The sequence below is a fragment of the Argopecten irradians genome, chromosome 1, assembly GCF_041381155.1.
Source record: "Argopecten irradians isolate NY chromosome 1, Ai_NY, whole genome shotgun sequence".
In the NCBI taxonomy this organism is placed as follows: Eukaryota; Metazoa; Mollusca; class Bivalvia; order Pectinida; family Pectinidae; genus Argopecten; species Argopecten irradians.
The window spans coordinates 40,660,495-40,675,871 of record NC_091134.1 but is presented as its reverse complement, the minus strand read 5'-3'; the positions used below and the strand labels follow the sequence as shown (position 1 = coordinate 40,675,871).

At 33.4% G+C, this 15,377-nt stretch overlaps 1 protein-coding gene across 25 annotated transcripts in view; it reads right to left on the bottom strand.

The window, feature by feature from the left end:
• The window catches only part of LOC138327827 (uncharacterized), a 35,447-nt gene that overhangs the window by 13,292 nt on the left and 6,778 nt on the right, over positions 1-15,377 (bottom strand). For 9 of the 25 annotated variants that reach the window (XM_069274238.1, XM_069274343.1, XM_069274247.1 and 6 more), the window contains exons 2-11: positions 7,077-7,112; positions 6,809-6,912; positions 5,480-5,530; positions 3,890-4,007; positions 3,118-3,150; positions 2,483-2,500; positions 1,306-1,331; positions 878-1,018; positions 365-460; positions 64-125 (exon numbers count right to left, since the gene is read on the bottom strand). In XM_069274238.1, coding sequence (XP_069130339.1) covers positions 64-125; positions 365-460; positions 878-1,018; positions 1,306-1,331; positions 2,483-2,500; positions 3,118-3,150; positions 3,890-4,007; positions 5,480-5,530; positions 6,809-6,912; positions 7,077-7,112 — 685 coding nt within the window. Of the gene's footprint in view, positions 1-63; positions 126-364; positions 461-877; positions 1,019-1,305; positions 1,332-2,482; positions 2,501-3,117; positions 3,151-3,889; positions 4,008-5,479; positions 5,531-6,808; positions 6,913-7,076; positions 7,113-8,387; positions 8,415-9,537; positions 9,888-14,791; positions 15,128-15,377 lie in introns of those variants that run through there. The other 16 variants (XM_069274369.1, XM_069274377.1, XM_069274387.1 and 13 more) reach the window with 16 other exon arrangements.

Below are 15,377 nucleotides of genomic sequence, written 5' to 3'. Positions count from 1 at the left end.
TTTTTGGGATCTGTACTATTGCTATTTGTCATGTTTATTTGCAATAACATTGATTTCACTTACTCTCCTCGTCGCTATCATAGTCTATTAGAGGCGGCCTCCGCGGCTTCACAGAAGAATGCTCCCTGGAAACATAATGTAATGTTCTTGTTTTACTTTGATACAAGGACGGAAACTCATTGAATGAAAACAATGACAGTGTTTATTGGGGTTCTGTTCCCTTGTACTTCTTAGAAATCTCTATATTAACCAATATTTTGCTTAAATTTGCACCTGCGTGACCTACATCATGTGGTTTCACGACTTAATAATCATTTTGGTTTCGATTTTAGTTATTTGGATTACATTTAAAGAGATTACTTACCCGGGTAGAGGTATTCCCCTTCCATGGAACAAATCTCTGGCGTTTTGAGGCATAATCAGTGATTTTAACTTCTGGATTTCTTTTTGAATATCGAACCTGAAACAGATGTCCACATTATATTTTTCTCACAGTGATATTTAATTTTTTTTTTTACATATTTAGTGAGAGTACATAGTTTCTTAAAACTGATTAATCTGAAACGTTTTTTAAACATTTTATGGATTGGTCCTTTGTAGACTCATGTTAAAGTTTAACTTTATTTGCAACTTTTCCAATTTTGTTCTCCTTCTAGGGACATTTATGTGGCCACCACGAATACAAATAATAGGTAAATCATATATGCATGTCATAGTCAGATTGCGAAAGTTTAATCTGTTCCAATGTTCATCTGACAATGCGGTAATGCGAATCTCATATTAACCTTCTTTTGAATAGATCCTTAGTTTAATGATTACTTTCTAATTCCATAAATGAGATAAAAACGATTTTTTAACGACAAAATATTTCTGTCACCTTTCTACAAATTCGACTTTCTTGCCTCCCATGAGAAGGTCAATCTGAGCACGGTGGGGGAGTACCTCTCGTCGACGCTTCACGTATCGTAACCTTTCCATATACTCGAGTTCTGCCCGTAATCTCTCCCTCTGGCTTAACCTAGGGTGTGATGCACAGATATATAGTCAAATGTAACATTCACCTATACGACATTTGTTCTTTATTACAATAAAAATATCAACAGAGAAAATAGGGACAACTCATCCAAAATGGTTAAGAGCTGAGAAGTGTCCTAGCTGACATATATTTGAGGAAAAGGTACTCTCCAAATTAAGTTATTTCATTTTGCATTTAATTTGATGTTAAACCTTGGATATACTAAGGATAACGCTATTTTCTCATTGACAGTACATTTAACAGGCAATGATTGACTATTTTGTACTTACCCTTCGAATACTTTAGGCGAATCCCACTGTAAAAAAATCAATTGTTATGATTAAGTATTTGTATACCAAGCAATATTTCAAATGACAGATCAATAATTCTTTTAAAAAATATCAATATGTAATTGAATATATATGATTGTATCATTTTTAAATACTAAAACTGACAGAGTTAAAATAGTTTCAAAACATGATAGATTCGAACCAAAATATATTATATTTAGACCCTTTTTCATAAGTACATATGTTCTTTCTAGCTACATAATTAATGCTGTAGAAATAAACTTAAACGATAAAGACTATACGCTGATCTCTAATTTGGAAATGTGTTTTTTTCTTGAAGGAAACTCCGATAATCAATTAATTTCAATGTTTCAACATTTTTTTTCCTTTTAATGTTAAAACTGCAATTAATTCTGGTACTTATGATCACAAGTTTTTCAACCATCGTCGAGTCTCCAATTTAGCTTTCGAACAACAGGTTCCAATGAGCAAGTTCCATAATCACACAAGTGTTTATATTATATATCTAAATAGTATCACAGGAAAAGAGAACTGATTGAGAAACCAGTCTAGCAAATAGCTACCACGTACTAACTACACACTCATCGTAAAAAACAGACCTTTATTACCATAAACGTTATGTTATAACAGTTATGTGGTTTAGTTCATAAATCCCTACTGGCACTGAACACCAGTACTGGCGAGATGAAGTTTTACCCCATTACATTATTATTTCCATCTTACCACTCCGTATCAAGTCATAATAACAAGGAGTTAATCATGAATGGAATTTAGATGATTATTAATGAATGAATGTCTGTGTGATATTAAAATGACACTTAAATACTGTAATTAGGGAACTACTTTTCAAATTTTATAGATTATTGCTCAAGAAATCTTTTTGTTTGGCGTTCCCGTTTTACAGTAAACTATACATTATGTATATGAGTAATCAAATCCAAACCCACTGAACAAAACCACCCACAATCGCACTTAAACTGCTTCCGCTGGGAAGCCGCGTATGCCCACTAGCATCATCCAAATACATCTCATTCTCCATGCAGTGTTAGCTACTGCAGATGACAAACTCCATGAAATGGACAATTCTACCTAGTAAAATACCATTAATAAAGTCACAATCGGATACAACTCCGGGTAGTGTGACAACGGTACCTACCGAGAACGGATACAAATACTGCAATCAGAGCATTGTCAAACACGTGTTATACAATAGCATACATCATTGTTAATTAACGACTACACATAAAGATCAAATGCATATATATGTAGAAATAAAGATTATGATTAAATATGTTATCATGACATACAGTAATTTGAACCTCGCTAAATCGAACTCGTGTTACTCGAATACCCTGTTTAATTCAAATACATATGTATTTTGTTGGTCACAGATGATTTAGTCACTAAATATTCACTTAGATTTAAAAAGCAAATCCGATATAAAGAAGCAATATAGCATAGACCCTCTTACTTCGAGTTAACAAGGCTTGATTGTATATACAAGTAACGTTTTTATTATGGGAAAGTGTGAACTTTTAACCTTCACAACTTCCTTAAACATTTTTACGTTACTACTTTTAATTTGATAATTGTACTTATTTAATAATCAGATTATTTAGACCTCATCTGTTGTCCTACCTAGGCGAGTGAAATACAAAACAGAAGTACACCACACAACTCTGTTTATATTGAGCAGGTATGAAAGCCATAGTGGTAGACAAAGTATAAAGGATAAAAGCAGAAAATGACATAAATTCCAATATACGGTTGGAAACATGGCAAACAGCCTACCTGGTCCAAGAAGTGTGATTTCGAGTTGGAATTCTAGGATATACATGCATTTAGAATGAAATAATAGTTGTCTGAAGTAATCTTTTGTATCATCTGCTCTTATGGAATCTAGTTTTATTTTAAAGACCCACTTTTATCACATTAATCGGTATGTATGTGATTTACCTAAATGTCAGTTCTGCGCTTTAACCACATGCAACTTCGATCATGAGCATAAGGGTTGCCAAAATATTCCCATGTTCCAAACGTTCTAGTTAATAATTTTTTGTAATTCAATGATCAATTTGACTACTTCTTGACATTTTCTGACTTTATTTTATGAAACAACAATAACTACATTACGTCTATGCCTTTGGTATCATAGTAAATGGAAACAGTGAAATATACAGAGCGAATATATTATGGTATATATTATATGACTTTAACTTTAAACTGGATATTTTTTGTGTTAACATTGGAATAATAATATCAATGTATGTTCTAAGTTTAGTATGTATCTTTCTGAAGGATTATATTATCAAATAGAAATTAATTAAACTGTTCTTTTTTCAATCTAAAATACTCCTGGAAATTATTCTATGTGCAGGAAGAATTCTATTTTATCACGATAAATATGTTTTCTGTTTATAGGTCACATACAACCATTTACTTTCCAACCAATAGAAATTTTAATAACAGTTTCTCGTGTATAGCAATAAATCGTGTAGAAATATACAAACTATAGTAATTTTTTAATTGATTGATTTGCACAACTCAACTGTAGTTGACATACCTGGTATCTATCTGTATGGAGGATAATTCCCCGTTTAGAACCCATACTGTATTCATAGCCGCCGAAAGAGTCAAGATGTCGCTTTGGGATAGGAACCTTCTTCATAGATGTGGAAGACCTAAATATGTAAGATTTATTAATGAAGTGTGAATAGTCACTAGACTTTATACCGCATAACTGTTAAAACATCAAACCCGCTGTCTTTATAATTACAGCAAATATAAAAATGGTCCTGAATATGTCCGTTGTTGTATGCTAAGTGATATTCACAAAAATGCATTTAATTAGTAAAAAAAACAAAAATATTTTATATTATTCATTTCATTTGATATTGAAATATTTATCGTTTTAACATTCAATAGTACTGTGGTACTGTGGATAACTAGCCAAGATCTACAAATATAAGTTTATGTATTTCTAGCTTACCTAACTCTGAATTATGAAATTAATACACATTAATCTAAATTCTTACCATCAATCACATCAGTCAAAGAAAAGAATATCCGCTTACCGTAAATGTTTGATCATATTGTCTACATTTATTTTCCATTTGTCATTAAATAAATTGGTTGAAATTACAGTTCCCGAAAAGAAAGAGAGAAAAAAATGGAATCACTTTCGAAATATGATTTAGAGTTTAGACTAAATGTAAAGAAAATTAAAATTGGAATCGCTTTTTGCTGTGTTTGGGATTAAATATTCCTGGCATTGCTATTGCGTTTCTAAACCTGCTATATCGTCTACAAGATAACCTTGAGTTGTATCCCTTGCCTCTGACAGCTATTGACGGTAGATTGGCTAGTACATAGTGCCCGCCGGTGGTCGTGTGTCGTCAAGTAGATTGCAATTTAATACACATTAACAATTCAATATGACATCAAGATTTAAACTGCAATTGTTTGTGTAAAATGGAGTGTATACAATGCATAAATACTACTTATTTATGTTTTGTTTTAAAAGGAAAAAACATAGCATTCCGTTATTGTTTTGGTATCACAAAACCAATCAAATAAGCATTGTCGTTCCAATGGTTAGGTTGTGTTATTTACATCCAAAGTAAACACACATAAATACAATGACTGTATATTGATTGAGAATCGGTATTTAAAAGTCGATAAATCGTATAACAGTATTAAAGTTAACATCTTGACATGAGTATATATGTTTAATGGCTCACTCACGTGCGTGTAAACATAGTCACACGCGCGGTATTGTTACACAGCATGTTAAGCATTCATTATTAACAAAGAGAAATAAATGTTTCAGTGTAGCATTAAGTATTTAAAATGCAGAATAGACAACAGGAAAACATATTATTACTTAATACTACAAAATAAACCTTTTCGTTATGTGTAGTTATCTACTCTTATGAGAAATCATTGACTTCTGCGTCATCAGTTTACGTGAAAAACGTCATTTCCGCATAACAATTATGACATTTTTCTCATAAATTAATAACGTCATAATCAATACACACACGAGCAGATAAATCTACAAAAAGACAAGATGGCGTAGTTTATACGCGAGCATGCAGTTTATGAATCAGAACAGACACTGCAGTGTCAGCAGAGTGACTGCTTCCATACTTACTCCGCGGTCCCTCCGCCACCTCCATAGCCTTTAGCATGGGGAGCCATATTCCTGATATCGAGAAGTCACACGTGCAGTTATAGAAAGTGTGTAGAGACAATTACACGTGCTCACCTTGAGTGTGCGTACATCCACTAAGTGATATTTGAATATCTATATAATTGAGTCATAAGCTTCTAAAGACCTTTCTGCTAAAAAACTAGTACAGAACATACGAGCATATAAACGCAAGGATTTAAAAAAAGGAAAAAGAAACATAAAACGAAAATGTAAAAAAAATGTTATACTGGTAGTAATGATATAATGCAAACAAAAAATAACTACGTGGACATACGTTTGGCGTGTTACGATTTTGTATCCACACAATGCCGATGAGATATGAATATGTAAATCTTTATCATGTTTCAATATGTGTTGTTATTATTAAGATAAAATATATACAAGGATAAGGTCATTATTTTAACTGACCATCACACTTGTTCGCGCTAATTACCTGTCAAATGGTAGTATATATATACTATGACCTGATCTAAAGGTTAGCCTTTTTGTTTACTGTTTCAGTAAGGAAGATTTTATCATTATTTTTGTCACTACATTGTATTCTCTTCCGAATCTTGATAAAACCAGCTTGCTACCAGCAACGTATATTTCATCGTTAGATAGGGTCTGAATTTAGTTATGAATTATACAATAAAACAATACATTTTCTTAACTCATTAAATTTCAAACGTAAATCTTGCCGTCCTGTGACTCTATGCCAATAACACAAACAAGTTAAGATCATATCTCTATACTGGAGTTAGGTTTCTTAATTAAGTGTCCTTAATAGGTGTGTGGAATAATAAGGGGCTCGCGTGCGATCTACTGTGTATACACAAACATTCGTCAATAGTAAAGAATTGATTTATTGCTATCAGGTGTATGGATGTCTATAAAAACGTGGAAAACCCTGATATTGTATTTTACTAATACAATATTTAAGGACTTAAAAAGTGGCAAAAGAGAAATATCAGAAACAAAAAAAGAAAGAAAACGATTTTTTCTTGTTATATATAATAAATTATGATGAGAAATAAACTTTAGGATAAACTTTGAAAAAAAATCCACGAAACTGATATAATGTTTTGGGAATAAAATGTTCAGAATAAATTTATAATTAAGACTATATTTAACACTTGTGTTTGATAGAAAAATCTGTTTAAACATCTAAAACTAAAAAAGATCGTAAAAAACGGATCTAAGGACGTCTAATGAAAAACATATTTATACCCGGTATCTTGTTTAGATAAAGAAATGTAAATTAACATAAAAAACCACTATAAAACTTACATGAAGTTTTGAGGTTGAAATGGTACTGGTTCCGGGTTGACCGAAAACTCCCCATCATCTAGTGGTTTAGCTCGACTTCCGGTGTTGAAGGACATATGACGGAGCTAAAACCAGAAAAATATATTATACGAATGTATGTTACTCATAATTTATTGAATGAGTTTCGTTCACCAAAAAGAAATATTTTATCAATATCACTCTTTAAGGAATAAAAACCTTTCCAAGAATCTCAAAACACCATCACCATCTGCAGAACAAATGTGCAAACCTTAAATAACCTTGGTCTACTTCCGCTCCTGGGGACCTTGGAAAGAACACAAGCATTCAGTTAGTAAAATGTAAACTAATTTGTTACAGCTACTGATTAATAAACTACGTCTAAGTAATATCTAAAGCACACTTAAAACATTGTATTACTTATTAGAAACAAGTCTAATGCTGTAATATTATATATATTGTTTTTATACCAAAACTATTGACAGAAGGTAAATCAGGTTTTATATTGGTTATTTTTGTTTATTGCATGATGTCATCAGCCGTTTGGATATTTGAAATTAGCAAATGTATTATTATAATTACTAAAACGGAAATCACAAAACTACCCCAGCATATGTACATTTACAACATAAAAAAATATAGGAACTACTTGCCCACTTTCTGTATTTGATGTTTATATTCATAATGTAGTTTAGACATCAGGTTTGTAATACACGATATAATGACGTATATAATGATATTGATAATGAGGCAGTAGATATCTTGTTAGAATTCATTTTTGTATGGTTTGTCACGAAACAAAGCATGACTCTAGAAACTACATAAACAATGGTCTACTAATCAATAATGTGATCCAAGCGACAGGACGTGTCATTATAGCTCCAGTTTGAAACTGTGTGTGAATGCGCCATGCTGAATACAGGTTGAAAATGATATGTATCATGTCGTGTAGATCAAATAAATTACACAGACTTTTAATCTGTGTTTTAACTTTACTTGGCTACTCAGAAATGTTATCGATTTATTGGATTGACAGGCGTTGTATACCGACATCGGATCATAACAAATACATTTTCATACCACAGTTAAAGAAGCCGACCACCACAAAATGTAACTAATAATAATGAATTATCTATCCCGTTAACGCATGGTAATGATGCCCACCTGCTGTGAGTATCAAAAACCTGGTAACCGGGATGGCCTGGTTCCTTATACAGCTATTGGTATTTTGTTTTAAAAATCCAAATAGTGATTTACTTTAAACAAGCATGATATAGACTTTGCCTGATACCAAATACTTTTGCATATACAATAAAACTGGTTGAAATGGGGCATTATTTTTTTCACACCAGCTGATGACTGATAAGGTCTATGACACAAACTATAACTAAATCATTAAAAATCAGACAGGAAAACAGATGATGATATCTATCTCCAGAATTCCCCTTGTTGTATGACGTGTTGGGTTAGAAAGACATCCACTATATCACTTCATGAACACTACCAATCCACATAGACAATGGTAACAGTACAACTACAAGGTGAGTCCCTACAACCGAACTACAGATAACGAACATACTACCTCTTCATTCTTTAAACCCGCTTCGTCCTGGTGGAGAAGGATAGGTAATTGATTAGAACTAAGTAGGGTGTAATTAATTAAAATTAATAATGAGAGTGTCACAATGATGTATTAACCCGAGGCACGTAGATTCAATAAAGTAAATTTTCATTAAGGTTATTTTTACAAGAAAAGTCCATTTCTATATAAACAGTGTTTAAGGTTTTAAATAAATGATTTTCTTTGTCAGTGAATGCATGTACATTAATGCCATCAGAAGCAAGGTACTGGCCCCAAGACGGCTGGAAGCTAAAATCAGTTGAAAATTGTCATTATACAGTTTAAAAAAAGTAGAAAGCCGGTTATTGCTCATATATCTGTTTCTGTGGTTTTTTATAACGATATCGCATGCTCAACATGTAATGATATTATAAACTTTTTTAAATGTGTTTTTTCCTCCGCATAAATCAATAGACATTTTTAACATTTTTTTTCATGAAATAGGACTTCCTTGACCAACATGAAGCATCACTAATAAAAACTTTTCCCTTTCTTCTTGCAGACATCATATAATCATGATGTGCATTTCATTTTATTTTGTTTATTTACTTGTTACTTATCATCATTATTGCACTATCGTTAAGCATATGCCATGCCACCTAACCAGAACGTTACCAGTAACAGTCACATACACCGTCTAATGTCATTACATGCTCATATTTCTTTCTCCCATTAGCAGGTACAATGTAGTTTGTAGGTGAATTTTGTTGACATTTGCTGAGAATGATATGTTTTCATGATCAATGATGGTGTTATTATTTTAGTTAAGTGTATGATGACGCAGAAACGTAAACAGGTTTTTTTTTCAAAAGATTGTGCCATTTTAGAGTACGTAAGAATAAGATCAGATTACTATGGAACAAGCTACGGATAAACAGGATACAAGTAATTATTCCATTTAAACACAGATGATCATTTTAACTCATTAAGTTCATCAATTTCCGGATATATTTCAGGGTTAGGTTATGGTAAACTATATTGTCCTAATCATACAAGATACGAACCGCAATCGACGACAAAATTACATAAATTACACAAGTAATCATCATGTACCAATTATATCCCAATTATGTCTTTATGTCAATTGAAACACATATATAAAGAACTGTACCGGAGTATCCGGGGTCTTCATTTTGGTGCCCTCCAGGATGAACGCTGTAATTGGCCCTATGGGACTCATAGGGCTCGGATACAGGTCCTGGAGGGACAGTCCTAGGTCCTCCATCATTCCAGCTAAATCCTCACAGGATCATGCTTACCATCCATCATGAATAACTATATCACACAGTAAAAAGCTCTAGCAAATCTACGGAAAAGTCACGCCATGTTGTCCTTCAGTGTACAAGTTTGGAGGTCCCATTGCCTATAGAGACAGTCTTAGAGGAACTTGCCAATACGTCATTGTTAACTGGTTGGATACCTACGCCCAACTATCAAATCTTAAATGCTCTATACTATATTATTCTATAAAGCACGATAAGACACAAGAAGTTAATAGCCATTGTCAATGGGAACAGTAACCTGATATACGGAGGTATTGGATCTGCCTGGCCTAGGTCGAGAAGCTCGTCGATGCATAACGACGGTCTTCTGTGTTCCAATGACTGACGCTATCCCAATAGAGACTGGTGACTCGCCATTGTCTTGTGTTGAAATTGGTCTGTGGATTCGGGTGAAGATTCTGATCTTACCCTTCCTGCGTCCCATATAACATTCTGTCTGCGCCATTCTCTATCAGATATGAATTAGCAGTTTAGTATGTAAAATACATATCTGCTTATTCTAGTCCAGGGCACTATGCTCTACATTTTAAGTCTCTGTATGTCTACCTATACAGTACCGCTATACTCAGCAGTCCGCAGACTGGTGCTACTATTTGCAGTATATGTCTACCCTATAAAGTGATATCTAACTTTCTATATGTGAACACATCAATCCAGGAGGTGCTGTGGACGCGAAAACCTGTCAATGTATCCAGACTAATGGTGGCTGTACATTATGTACGTCTGCTCCACCGTCATATAAATGACTTGTTATCGTCATTGCTTGTGAATATAACAGGTTCTTACGTCTTATACCCCTACTCTCTACCCAGACCGCCATTAATTCTAAATAAAGTCCCGCCTAGTCTAAGGCTATCACTTTGTTAGGTAGTGGACGAATGCATTTTAAAAAGTCTTTTTTTACAAAGGCCGAGTGGTTAAGTTTACCATCATTTAATAACTGTAAGCCATCTACCCCTTGGTCACCAGTTTTAGGCTAAAGTTGGACAGTAGTCGGTTTTCTCCAGATTCTCCAGTGTTTTCCACCATCAAACCAAATATTGTATGGGAAACAGTTATACAAGCATTCCCACATTGAAGACTTAGCGAGAAACAATGCATAATATCCATCGTATAAAGGTGTGCTGCTTATATTTGTATCTGGTTGGTGATACCAACAAAGCTCAATTATATAGAGGACCCATCAAAAACATCTTTTGAAATTGTTAAAATAAAATCACACTGGTGAAACCTCATTGATTTAATTGTCCATTTTTAACAAAGGGCATCACAGCATTTTTGCTTAAAGGATAATTCAGTGAGGCTAAATCTGTTACATAACCACGAAGCAAAATATGACATCAATGTATTGTTCTACATTCCTTATGAAACATATAACAAGAAATATTGACAAATTTCATATTAAGTATTTTTATTGAAACCCTTGGAATTCCAAATTGTTGATCAATACGATTAAGCAGGTACAACATGTACGCTGTACCCATACCCAAGGCAAAGTCACGCAAGTTAAACATTTGCAAAACAACAACTGAGGAGTTGATGAAATAATTTTAGACAAGAACATGCATCTAATAAGGTAATCACACTACTGTAAGAGCGATTGAAGTAGTTCTAGACAAAACATTCTTTACTACACTGGCAAGGGCCAGGGCTCGGCATGCAAGACATCCGACCACTGTGTGTAATGGCGGACAGTAAGCTAAAATTTGAAAATTTCACATACATTTCACTACAGTGGGCTTTTCTGGCATATCACAGTAAAACCAACTTATCTAATTTCTTCTAGAACTTGTTTGTTTCCGAATTATGTGCATATTTTAATGTACTCTTAAACCGAATTGTCCCTTTTATATGATGATCAATATCAATTTAGTTGAAATGAAGAAAAAGCTATATAAATAGACGTTTAAAGACACGACATGTGGCGTGTTTATCTTGACTCTTAATGAAGTCAGTAAAGACTTCCATAAGATACGAGTCCTTGATTAAATATATAATTACAGTGAGTTATGACAGGTACACCAATCCATAATACACTGGTATATACATTCAACAATATGTCGAAGGTCGGCCGCTTGTTTAAGTTAATAATACACAGCTTAGGGAGATATTGGTCCTTTAAAGTTTGATTGAAATATGAAAGGGACTAGTGATCTTATCCCTGGTTGTTAGTGTATGTCGGTGTCAGTCTATGCAATGCTTGTTACCACACAGTTAATTATCGTTCCTTGTTTGGACTAGCTTTATCTGGACTACATGCATAACGTACAAACTGCTTCCAAACACATTCACTTGCCTTACAATAAAGACAATGATGGTCATTCGTAAAATACCTTATCTTCATTGCTTTATAGAGATATAAATGTACTTATTTTCTTGACCAAAATCACATTATATTGTTAAGTAACCTTGCTTGCGGTGACCCTATTGTAAACTTCATGACTAATATGATTATACACATGATTTCTGCTTTCAAGAAAGATTTTTTTAACTATAAAGAGAAAATCATATCTTTTATTATTTTGTTTTTAGATCTTTTATATCTTTTAATTAATGTTATGAAAACAAAACTTAACAACGATATTTTCTGTTAAAGAGAAAAAACGAAACTAATCACATTTTAAAAGCAGTTTATTAGATTGGCGTGAAGATTTTCTTTTCGCCATGCATGACATGTTCTGGTAGAGCCATCCAAATAGCTCACGATTCCTTACATGCTTGCCTCGCCTATATGAGATTCTTAGTACGTGTTTATTAATTTCTTAGCAAACATTTCGTAATACACAAACACACATCATTGTATTTTTTCATTCATCATTCTGTCAATTATGAATATTGAAAGATGCTATCTTTTCAAATTCTCAATGAACCACGGGTGTCAGTTATTGCTACCTTGATACACATCCTGATCATGGCTGAAGCTAAATATAGTAGGCTTACTCAAATGAAAGGAGGACAATTCAGACATATTTTATCAACCTCGGCGGAAAAACACGGTTAGACATATGTAACCATTGGTATTAATTAACACAGTTAGAAATAATAATTGGTATATCACGGTTAGAAATAATAATTGGTATATCACGGTTAGAAATAATCATTGTGTAACACGGTTAGAAATAATCATTGGTGTAACACGGTTAGAAATAATCATTGGTGTAACACGGTTAGAAATAATCATTGGTGTAACACGGTTAGAAATAATCATTGGTGTGTCACGGTTAGAAATAATCATTGGTGTAACACGGTTAGAAATAATCATTGGTGTGTCACGGTTATAAATAATCATTGGTGTAACACGGTTAGAAATAATCATTGGTGTGTCACGGTTAGAAATAATCATTGGTGTAACACGGTTAGAAATAATCATTGGTGTAACACGGTTAGAAATAATCATTGGTGTAACACGGTTAGAAATAATCATTGGTGTAACACGGTTAGAAATAATCATTGGTGTAACACGGTTAGAAATAATCATTGTGGTGTAATCACGGTTAGAAATAAATCATTGGTGTAACACGGTTAGAAATAATCATTGGTGTAACACGGTTAGAAATAATCATTGGTGTAACACGGTTAGAAATAATCATTGGTGTAACTCGGTTAGAAATAATCATTGGTGTAACAGGTGAAATACATCAGTTGAAATAATCATTGGTGTGTCACTGTTAGAAATAATCATTGGTGTAACACGGTTAGAAATAATCATTGGTGTAACACGGTTAGAAATAATCATTGGTGTAACACGGTTAGAAATAATCATTGGTGTAACACGGTTAGAAATAATCATTGGTATAACACGGTTAGAAAAATATCATTGGTGTGTCACGGTTAGAAATAATCATTGGTGTAACATGGTTAGAAATTATCATTGATATATATATACCACTGTTAGAAAATGGTATCCTCTGTTCATATACAATGACGTAGTTTGACAAACAACACTTATCTATGAATACAATAATGCTATTCTATAAATAATGTTTCATTGAGTGTTGAATTCATTCAAGCTGTTTTATCCCCATTTTTCAACTACGTAATTAAGGCGTTATATTTGATGTCAATGAGTGAGGTATTTAATAAACCATATCAGTGGTGTGTAATTGAAAAGCGGTAGCATTATCCTCATACAACAGTAAAGTATAATTAATTTTCTTGTTCGTGAAAGAATAAATTACATACACTCGATTTACCATTCTCGTCGCATCAATCATTGCCAACGTGGTAAAACTCACGATGATCGAACAGAAAAAACTTGTCAACACAACAAAGCTATCACCGGTTTAAAATTCGACAAATATTGTTATTTAGCTACAAACTAAATGAAATGGTTATTCAGTGCACTGGCTGCCACCAAATTGTTCTATGGGGCGCAGTGGTCATGAGAAACAGGAGGTAAGTAGGGTGGTAGCTTATTGTCGGGTACTGATTCCATCAGCCACCAAAACCTTAAATTTCCTTAAATGACCCTGGCCGGTCATAGGACTATCCATAAAATACATGGAGAAACGTCGTAAAATACAGCAATCAGTCTTAATACCAAAGCAAGTTAAAATGAAAAAAAATGAAATAAAATAACCAAACACAAATTATTATTGGATTGGTGTATTGACCCCAACAAACCATCTTACTTGTCTGTTCAAAAGTACAGATGCCATACAAACTATACATTGTAAAATGTTATATAGATATGTCGTTGACAACGCACTCAAAATGTGTCTATTGCATAGGGGGATATGAAAGGAAAGTAATACAATCGACATGTATTGGTATACTATTTTATCATTATACAATTTCAAAAAATATTAGAGTAAAATAGGTTAGGTAACAGCTCGGTTACTAAACCATCTGCACGTTAAAAATAAAACGATCAAAGGAGCCTCATACCTCGTAACACTTTATATACAGGAAAAAATTCAACAAAGCTTCTCTGGAACACCAAAGTATAATATATGTAACGGTTTATCACTTTATATTCAACTAATAAAGAACATGTAAATAAAAAATAGCATGTAAATAAACGTCAAAAGCTTCAACCAATCAATATGAAAATCACATATCTGTCTGACAATACTTTCTCACCTGTCGTGCTGGGATCTGTGGAAAAGTGGTTAGAGATTTCTCCAGATGGACATCTAGAGGTGGTGACGCCATTTCGTATGGATCAGGTGTAATGTTTGATCCAGTCACCACGAGAAAGTCTCTTCTTTCGACACCCATCACCACATACAGTTATATATCCCAGGCGAGCTGCCCCATGTCACCGGGTGTCCTTCCCAACTACTTACTAAGTCAAAGTCATTCAATATATACCTATATAAGATTTCTAAAGGGACCGATTTACCCCATACAGATACGACGTAACTGGGAGGGTGTTGTATTATCAGCCTTTCAGTATATTATAATGACATACACTAAGCACCGTCTGCAATGTCCCCGTTTAACCCAATTGCCTAGTGAATTACCTGTGCAAGTAAATCGAATATACAGGTAGATAATTCGGGACAAGATCGAACAGATCAAATACCACCTGTGTAAGTCACTGTCAATTAAATCGTATCAATATATATATATTTTTTGAAACATTTAAATTTCATGAGGTTAAAGTGGTTTTAGGATACAATGTTCTGGTATTTACAATAGGGGTGTAACATGAGAAATGGTAACG